This window comes from Polistes canadensis, unplaced genomic scaffold (genome assembly GCF_001313835.1).
Source record: "Polistes canadensis isolate GaletaPanama2010 unplaced genomic scaffold, ASM131383v1 scaffold_51, whole genome shotgun sequence".
Lineage (NCBI taxonomy): Eukaryota > Metazoa > Arthropoda > Insecta > Hymenoptera > Vespidae > Polistes > Polistes canadensis.
In genome coordinates this window covers 868,669-878,253 of record NW_014569598.1, presented here as the reverse complement: position 1 = coordinate 878,253, position 9,585 = coordinate 868,669, and the positions used below count along the sequence as shown (strand labels likewise).

The window sequence follows — 9,585 nt, the reverse complement described above, 5'->3', positions numbered from 1 at the left end:
CAATTTTAATTGTTTACAATAAATAAAGTGCACAGTGTTAAAACAAGAGAGAAACCACCCTCTTCTTTCGAGATTTCCTGAGAAGCAGCAAGTTTGCTTTGTACCGATACCAGTCACCAGATGTTCTTCAAAATAAAACCAACGAAACAACGCCAGGTTCGATGCAAAGAGAAAGAAAGAGAGAGAAGAGAAGAAGAAGAAGAAGAAGAAGATATAGAGGGTTGGGGTTTAACAGCACAAAGGGAAGCCAAAAGGAGGAGGACTTGTAAAAAGCAAACACGTAAAATGGAAATCCGAAAAGCATCGAGCAATGACCGGACGATCTGCACACGCGATCTTCTCAGTACCGCAGTCTCCAATTTGTGATACCCTTCTCTTCGTTAAAAATTAAATTGACTGAATGATCAATACGCGAATGCTATTCAATATAATATATTTCTAAATATTAACAAGTTCAATTATATTTTTAGAGATTCCAGCATTTTTTTCTTATGTCCATAATACATTTGTATAATATTTACACCCAATTAAAATGCAATCTACGACTTAGAACTGAATTATATTGTGTAATATAATTGTTAAATCAATTTTATATCGAGAATTATTTATTTAGAAATATATTATATAATATATATATTTTTTAAGAAAATTGTTTGCAATTAAGCGACACACATTTTATGCCGAATTATTGAAAACTTATAAATCCTAATAAATTTGAAAAAAAATCACTTAAACGAAAAGACCTATTTCAAATTCTATTACAACCAAAGTCATTTTTTCACGAGCACAAATTCGTTTAAGAAAAAATTGTAAAACACCGCGGCTAGTTTCTTCCAGCTGCTAAATAAAAAATAGTAGACACGAACGAGTCAGAAGAATAAGAATAAGAATAAGAATGAGAAGAGGTTGTTACTCCCATCGTTAACCACAATTTAGACGGCCCTGTCGGGCACGCGATTTTACCAGCCGGTAAACCAGTCAAGAATAAGAGCGAGATAGAATGAATGCAGACATGGTGAATTGTGTGTTGGAAAGAGATGGAATAAAAGAGAGTAAAAGAGAAAGAAACAGATTAGGAATAAAAAAAACGAAATAGAAAGTGGTCTGTCCAGTGCAAGAAACTACAGTCTCCGACGCTTTTAAAGCGCCTCCTCCCGTATGCGGACCACGGTGTGTTCCTGTTTTCCACACACTATAGCAAGGGGTACGGTGTTGTCTTGAAAGTTCCCGCATCACTGTACCCGCATTTCTCGTGCGGTTGTCGACTCGAAAAGTATCTTCTGGTGAGTAGACGACAATATCTTCCTCCGCGTCTTCGTCTTCATTTTCGAAATCTTATTCTTATTCTTAGTCTTCGTGTGTTGAAATATTCATGTTTTATATATTTTCAAAAGAGTGACGATTAAATAAATTTCTTTTCTTTTTATTTTTATTTTTCTTTTTCCCCTTTTTTGTTCTTATTTATCTGTTCTACGGTCAAAGTTCGTACACGTCTTCGATAATTTATTATTGAATGTTTGTTCGTCAGACCTCAGGCAACAAAGATTACTGTTTCGTGAAAATTTTGACGTATTATTCGCATTGCCTTGACATTTGTCTATTGATTTTTGTCTTTGTTTCTTTGTTTCTCTTGGAAGGTTTGAAAAATTCAACATTCTTGGAATACACGCGTATAAATTACATTTAGAAATATGAGGAAGCTTTTGGCTCTTTCGGTAATCGTATTGGCATGTGTAATGATCAACGCTCAAGGACAGGTATCCCCTCCAAAACGTAAGTAATGCAACTTCTTTGTTCGATACGATCTTTTACCATTAGTGTATTTCTAATTAAATTCTTTCATGCGTTTAAATGAAAGAAATAAACGTTTTATTGTATATAACATTAAAAAGCAATGTTCACATGTAAAGTTTTTCAAATACACAAATAATAGTTCGATATATGAGAAATAATATTTCTAATCGTTCGAACAGCATCAGTCTATGGAACAACTTTTGGCGACATTGTCGTATCGTCCGATTTAAGTGTACGAAGAAAATCAAAGGAAAATCGTCAAGGCAAAAGATTACTTTCAAATGTACCATCAGGTACTACCGGTTCGCCTGAAAAATCAACCCCAATTGCATCCAGGCTCGTCTCCAACGACGGCAGTCGTGTTACACCAGTGAAAAGAACTAAGCGTGGATCTATTACACGCCAAACAAGGTAACAGTTGATTCAATGATAATTAAACGATTGAAAATGAAGTTTCAAATGAAATCTGACAAGCTGCATTCGTTTGTTATCCAATATTAGCAATGTGTCTCGCGCGTATTTACATATAAGAATTATTATATATAAATTAATTTATAGAAAAATTAAAAATTATATAATTATGACAATTAATAATAAATATCTTAGATATTTGGATCTGGGAGTAGCGGGATACTTGCTGAAGTCTCAGAAACGATAAGAATTAAAAAACGAGGACAACCGCACAATCCCCACACCCCCATCTGTGATCACACCTTTCGACTACCTTTCGGACTCGGCTCATGTATCAAAAATTTAATAAAAATTTGTCTGTTTCATAACACTTACGGTGTATATAAATTTATCAATATCCTGCTAATAAATATTCCCAATTCTTATCCTTTCTATATTTTTCAATTCTATATATATATTCTATAATAATACTTGTTCATACTTGTGCGATAAAAAATAGAAAAAATATTTATAAATAATAAAAATGTGCTGTGTCTAAAATTTATAGAATGGCTTGAAAAGTAGAAGTCCAGCATTAGGAAGGGCATAAAATTTCACAGAATGCAATGCTGAAAAGTGCACACTGCTGTCATATTTTTGAAAAGTTCGCGTCAAGATTTTGTATAGTTAGAGTGAACGAATCTTAGTGACGCTTATATTAAATTAAAATATACTCTTTTTTTTATGTGTATGTGAATACCCTATCAAATTCTATATCGGGCATCTAAATAAGTTAAAATCAGAACGTTATAATCTTAAATTCTATTTATTAGGAATATTAAATAATATTATACACATGCGCAACCTTCGGAAAGTCATATAAACAACATTTAATAAAAGAACTTTGACAGAAAACAACGACTCAGTTTAAAAGTGAATTTCGAGGAGTACGGTGCACCGAACTTATACTTCGTATTTTTAACTACAATATACAATATTTAAAATAAACTACAACCACACACATAGTTAAACTGAAATAATAAACAAAAGGCGTTGTTTCGGCTGTTTTAATTTATTTTGAACATGTTTCTAAAAATCTCTCAATACTAATCGTAAATTTAGTATTTCAAACAATGCCGAATAGAGAAGAAGATAATGGACTTGATCAAAATAATACGAAAGAAAAATTGTTGAAGGATTTTGGAATACATTTGCGTAAATTTTCGGATAAGGGTAAAATAGTAACAACTTATTTTATTTAAGTTCAACAATAAAACAAATTCCAATGAAAATAATACAAATAAATTATTATTTATAAATATATAGAAGTTTGAGAAAAGTATTTAAAAAGAAAAAAGTAAATAATCACATTTGTTGACAGATGAAATTGAGGAAACTTCGTTATTAAAGAAAAAATTAGAAAAGGATATAATAAAAGAATCAGACACTATAAAAATATTACAAAAACAGTTAGATAAACATGGGCATGCTTTTAATTTATCTTCAAATGGGATTGATAATATCCCATATACGAGCATTCATTTGAAAAAAGATTTATACAGATTTTCTGGAATACAATGCGTCAAAATGAGCAATATTAAAGTATTCGCATTTTCAACAGGAGAAAAAATTACGAACGATAATTTATTTTGCGTAGAAATTTTGACTACTGGTAATAATTTGAAATTAGGAAAATGGGTGATGCCACCTTCGACTGATATGAAGGATATTCTTTCAGAATTTCCTTTGGATAAAAATAAAAATTTGAAATCATTTTTAAAATGTTGCAAACAACACGTCAATTGTTATAGTTATCGTCAAGAACAATACAACAATTTAAAGGTTATCTATAATAAATTGTTTGAATTTAATGATTAATATTTAAACGTAACGTATTGTATTTTTGTGTTTAGAATATTCTCTCAGATACAGTAAACTGTTCCTTAGACGCCAATCTTGGATTTACACGAATTCATTTACATATGTCAGGGATAGAACAGATCGATCCCGGGGAAATATATAATATTATGTTGTTTATGGCTTATAAATCAAACGAAGCACTTCCATATTTAATAAGTATTGAGACACAAGACAATACTTTGTCGCCAAAAATGAATAAAATATTTAATAAATATTTTAAACCATTCAAGATCTTCAATTTGAGTGCTGCATTCGAACGGATTATTGATGATAATCGTCATTTTATTTGGAAGAAAGTATCTAAAGTTTCCAATAACTTTGATGAATACATAACGGTATATACACGTTGTTATTCTTTCGATTTTTTTCCAAAAAATAATATACTTATTGAATTTTCTGTATGTTTGCACTATTCTACTTCTCTATTTAATTGAAAATATAATGATATGTTATATAAATTATTATTATTATTATTATTAATTTATTTTCTTGTTTTTTTAATTACTAAATGTATAGGAAGAAAAAGATGAAGAGAGTATTTCGAGAGATATTGAAAGTAATGATACAAAGAAAGTAAATTCACAAAGTAGCCTTGAACAGGATCTAAAAGAGTTACAAATCGAAAATGGAAATAGTAATTACTCGTCGAATTCAATGAAGGATAAAGCAAGACCAAAATCTAATAATAGAAGAAATAAAAATAAACTTGTTAAAGAAAATTTAGATACAATTATTAAGACCCAAAAGATTAACAAGCAAAAGAAAGATCTTGAAAAAAGTTCTACGAATACTGTAACGAAGAAAAAAATAAAAGAAAATATTTCAGTCAATGAAAACAAGGTACAAGCAGCTTTAAAAGATACATTTACAAAAAATAATATAGACCAATCCACCAAGAATGAGGAAAGCCGTGAAAAAAAGGAAAGCAAATCTTCATCGATAACAGAGGATTCAGTCAAAAATTTGCGTAAGAGAAGAACACGAACAAATGATACAAGTAAAAACAAATCAAAAACAGCTTTAAACAAAATGTTTGATAAAACAAATGTGCAAACAGTTGCACGTGAAATAAACGAATCTGATAAGAAAATTAATCTTCCTATGAAGTCGACAGAAACTACTTTGTTGAAAAATGAAGAAGAAACTCCGAATATAACGAAAAATTCTTTGAAAGAAAATCCTTATAAATATTTTAGCAGCACACCAAAATTAAACAAGAGAAAAAAAAAATCAGAGGATGTACGTCTTCCAGAAATTAGTGCAATTGCATCCTTGTCGACGAATAGGGGATCAAACAAAAATTTAACAAATATTTTGAATGAAAAGGACGATAATTCTTTGTCGACCAGCGATCAAGATAGTGAAAAAGAGCAACTCAATGAAATGCAAACGAGCGAATTATTGAGAGACATTAAAGTGGCTAGTAAAACAATAAAGAAGAAAGATGGTAAAAAAAAGAATACTAGCAGGAAAACAAATAAACGAAAAAGTGTTAAAAAACAACAAAACAAAAAAGGCAATTGATCGTGCAATCATTTGGTTTCTTTTTCACCCGATTATTTTATAAAATTAATTTAATTTACGATGTTTATTTTTATTTACGGTTTATAAATGAAAATCTTTTAATTTAATTGTTTTTTTATCCTGATTAAATTTGTCTTTCCCGCTCTGCAGAGAATAGAATTCCATGCATAATGAATTTATCGTAATCGGTAAATTAATTTTCTTTCTATCTTATTTAATTTGTTTCAATAATTATTATTTATGTAAAAATATATTATGCATTTCTCTCTCTATATTTTTATATCTAATTTAAAATTAAATAAAAATATATATATCGTACGAATAATTAGCGAGAAATATCGATCAAGATGGCAGCAACGAACGTAAATAAGTGACAGCTACTAGTCTTGCTACTGTGCGTTATTTAATTTTATTATCATCGAAAAGTATTTTATAAAATATAAACAAATGTATGTAACTATTCTGTATTTATTTCATTTTACAAAACGTGGACAAGAATAATTCATTTATACTCTCTCGATTATCCATATCATATATATCTAAATTAATAATTAAGTTTATAGGTTAGAAATTTTTATACAAGTGACTTAATTTGTATTTCTTTCTTTTAAATGTTTTTATATTTTCGAAGAAAAAAGAAAATAGAGAAAATCATTTCACGAGTTTTTTCTTTCCTCAAAATATTTGATGTAATGGAAAATTATAGGGACTCTCTCTTATAAATTTTCTTTTCTTTCTTTATTTATATTATAGAATGCTGGGAAAGTTAAATGCAAATGAAATATTTTCTTGAGGTTTATGTGTAATTTGCTAAGCAAGAATAAAATATGTAACTTCTTGAAGATAGAAAGGGAATTTATCACATTCAATTGCTACCATTTCAATGTAAGTATTTGCAATAAATAATATATTATTAAGACAAATTACCCTTATCATTATACATATGATTATTCTATTTGATTGAAAAATTAGAATCATTCATCAAAATGATGCATTACGGGCCTTGGATTCATCAACAAGCAATCTTGGATAACCATCAGTATTACACCCCATATATCGCTGTGCTGCCACAATTTCAACATCGTAATCAAGAACAACAAGATTTGGATGAAGAAGAAAGTGAACAAACTGGAGATGAAACGCATGATACAATGACTTCTGCTACATCAGGAGAACGCAGTTCTAGCGCTGACCTTTTCAGATTGCAATTTGCAGCAACACAATGGTCTAAGTTAGTTTCTAATGCAGAAGGATTATTCAACAAACTTATGACAAGTAATATCTTACCACATACAGAACAAGATCAAATCGAACAATGGCTTTGTATGAAACAGGAATACGAAGAGTGCATTACTAATGACGATACGGCTAGTTTACATGGTTTTCCTGAAAATACTAGAAAATCTTTAGAAAGAATTGAAGAGGTAACAGAAACTGATGAGAAAACTGACGAATCTATAAATAGAGGAGAATTAAAAAATAATTCTAATAGTTCGTCAGTCACGGATAGTGATATATCAGAACCTGAAGAAGATGAAGATGATGAGGATGAGGATGATCATAGCGATGTAAGTTCAGAAAGTCCAGACTTTTTAGAGAAACTCAACGAATGTATGAATAAATTGAAAATAGATACAGATACTATTGTTGAGTCAAAGAAAGATATATTTAGAGAAACTAATATAGAAATCCTTCCAACTATGATAAAATCTATTAATGCTAATAATAATTATGTTCCATTAGCAAAACCAATTCCTACTAGGAATCCAAATTCCAGGCGAAATTCTATGCTTCCTGGTTCAGAAATGTGTAAGGAAGTTTTAGCTTTTAATGATAACTTCAAACCGTATCAAAATCATATGCTTAATAAAAAAACAACTGAATTCACAGATACTAATATTTTTGACAATTACGAATCTGTAACACTCGGTAATGAAAATCTTACCGTTCAAAATGATAACTCTCCAGATTTATTGATAGATGCTCTTAAAACTACAAATGTTCCAGAACCGATCAAAGAATTAAAATCATTGACATTAAATAACGAAGCTAAGCAGACACAGGTCAGAAAAATTCAATCAGATTTAGATGGAGCCCATAAACGTATTGAGGAATTACAAACGACTATAAAAATCAAGGAACGTTTTATTGCAGATATGGTCAAAAATTCAGATGCTAGAGCGAGTGCAAAATATAGATTTCAAAGAAAATGGAGTAAATTAGAGGAAGAATATTACAATACCAGATCTCAATTAGCACAAGCAGAAAATGCATCCATATATAAGGATTCAGAAGAAAAATCAACCCATAAAAAGGAAATTGAGTTATATAAAAATTTGGCGATACATTATGAAAAAAGATTAATGGATATAGAAATGATCAAACAGATAGCCGGTGATTCGGCTAAGAAAGTTTTGGAGCTTGAAAGTTCGTTGAATACATCTAAAAAACAAATGGAAAAATTAAAAAAGCAATTGAAAAAGGAGGAAGAACGTAAAAGAGCATTGGAAGATGAATTGGCTGAAGATCAGAAAAAGATTCGTGAATTAGAAGAGAAATATAATCTAACAGCATCTAAATTAAAAGAAATCCAATCGGAGAGTGAAGATGAAAAGAATAATACTAAATTAAAAGCTGGTTTTTGTTCCGAGAAGAAGAAAAATTTACAAGATGTAAGCGCTAGAATATCTCATCTTGATCACGTTTTGAAAGAAAAATCAATGGATTTAGAGAGAACAGCAGATACTGACGAGAAGGAAGCACTTCGTCATGAAATTCGAAATTTAAGGCGTACGAGAGATTGTCTGGTTGATGAAAAATGTGATTTGGATGAAAAATTTCAAAAAGAAAAAACTTTAAGCACAGTAGAAGAACGCCAACTCTTAGAATGTGGAGAAACTATCGAAGCAATTGATGCAATGATAGAGCATAAAAATGAAATGATCTGTGGACGGAAAGGTTTTGATGAAAATCAATCCCAACGTGAAAAGGGAGAACGTATGTTAATGGAACGATTGGCAAAACTTTCTGACGGTGAAATGAGAACTTTGTTTTATAAATATTTTCTTAAGGTGATCGATCTCAAAGAGAGTTCCAAAAATTTGGAAGTCCAAACTGCTGAACTTGAAACTCACGTTGAGGTTCAGGAATGGCGTATACAAACTTTAACTAATGCTTTAAAACAGACTAAATTGGAAGCAGAAAGAAGAATTGTATTGATGCAAAGAGAACACGAAGAAAAATTACATTTAATGTTTAGGCATATTGCTGAGGAAACCAGTAGTTCGGGACATGAGAGATTAGATAATGATACAGAATTAACCAAATATAAAAGAGAAAATCGAGCTTTAAGAAAACGATTGGCAGATGTTGAAGCTTTGATTAAAGGTCCAACGGCACCACGTACGGCAAGTCCAGCCAAAATTCCACAGCAGGGATTGAAACAAATTTCTGCCGCTGGTCGTCCTGTAACCAAAGTAACTAGACAACGTAATAAGCTCATAATACAAAAGACTACTGACTGTGAAAAGAGAAAACAGTGAGTCGTATTTAATTATTTATGTTCATATAAAGAGAGTCATTATGTCATTTTTCTATTTACGTGAAAATTTTGTTTTCTTTTATATATCTGGTGAATTGCTTAAGACCAGTGTCACTAGAATAAAAATGTAAAAATGAAGTACTTATATTAAGTCAAACTTGTTAAAAAATGTTGCCATAGTTACATGTATAATAGAAAAATTAATAATTCATTTATTATTATTACATATAAGATTTAGTAAAAAATGATTATACCAATTCATTATATATGAATATTCTATGTAAAGAGTCTAGATCGAATAGATGTTACGACTTATTGTCGTATATATTATATGTTATATATTATATGTTATTATTATTATTATATTATATATATATATTACTGTAGAAACTTAAATTCATTATTTTTAGAGCACG

The 9,585-nt window shown here is 29.9% G+C and overlaps 3 protein-coding genes across 6 annotated transcripts; all 3 read left to right on the top strand.

Moving 5' to 3' along the window:
• The first annotated feature begins 1,025 nt into the window (after positions 1-1,025).
• LOC106785467 lies at positions 1,026-2,577 on the top strand. Of its 2 annotated transcripts, XM_014745965.1 has the most exons (4): positions 1,026-1,283; positions 1,638-1,773; positions 1,974-2,205; positions 2,401-2,577. In XM_014745965.1, exons 2-4 carry the CDS (start codon positions 1,692-1,694, stop codon positions 2,450-2,452), a joined length of 366 nt encoding a protein of 121 aa, XP_014601451.1. In that variant the 5' UTR covers positions 1,026-1,283; positions 1,638-1,691; the 3' UTR covers positions 2,453-2,577. The 2 variants fall into 2 exon arrangements, with proteins under 2 accessions (XP_014601451.1, XP_014601453.1); XM_014745967.1 differs by lacking the exon at positions 1,026-1,283 and having other exon boundaries at positions 1,511-1,773.
• A 1,129-nt stretch (positions 2,578-3,706) lies between these two features.
• LOC106785457 (putative uncharacterized protein DDB_G0289963) lies at positions 3,707-5,998 on the top strand. Its single transcript, XM_014745942.1, has 5 exons — positions 3,707-4,026; positions 4,098-4,439; positions 4,621-5,071; positions 5,279-5,551; positions 5,958-5,998. Exons 1-5 carry the CDS (start codon positions 3,772-3,774, stop codon positions 5,996-5,998), a joined length of 1,362 nt encoding a protein of 453 aa, XP_014601428.1. The 5' UTR covers positions 3,707-3,771.
• Positions 5,976-9,408, top strand: LOC106785495 (kinesin-like protein costa). 3 transcript variants are annotated; one of them, XM_014746036.1, is made up of 3 exons: positions 5,976-6,077; positions 6,382-6,513; positions 6,601-9,408. In XM_014746036.1, exon 3 carries the CDS (start codon positions 6,615-6,617, stop codon positions 9,168-9,170), a length of 2,556 nt encoding a protein of 851 aa, XP_014601522.1. In that variant the 5' UTR covers positions 5,976-6,077; positions 6,382-6,513; positions 6,601-6,614; the 3' UTR covers positions 9,171-9,408. The 3 variants fall into 3 exon arrangements, with proteins under 3 accessions (XP_014601522.1, XP_014601523.1, XP_014601525.1); XM_014746037.1 differs by having other exon boundaries at positions 6,005-6,022; XM_014746039.1 differs by lacking the exon at positions 5,976-6,077 and adding an exon at positions 6,134-6,191.
• Positions 9,409-9,585: the final 177 nt, after the last annotated feature.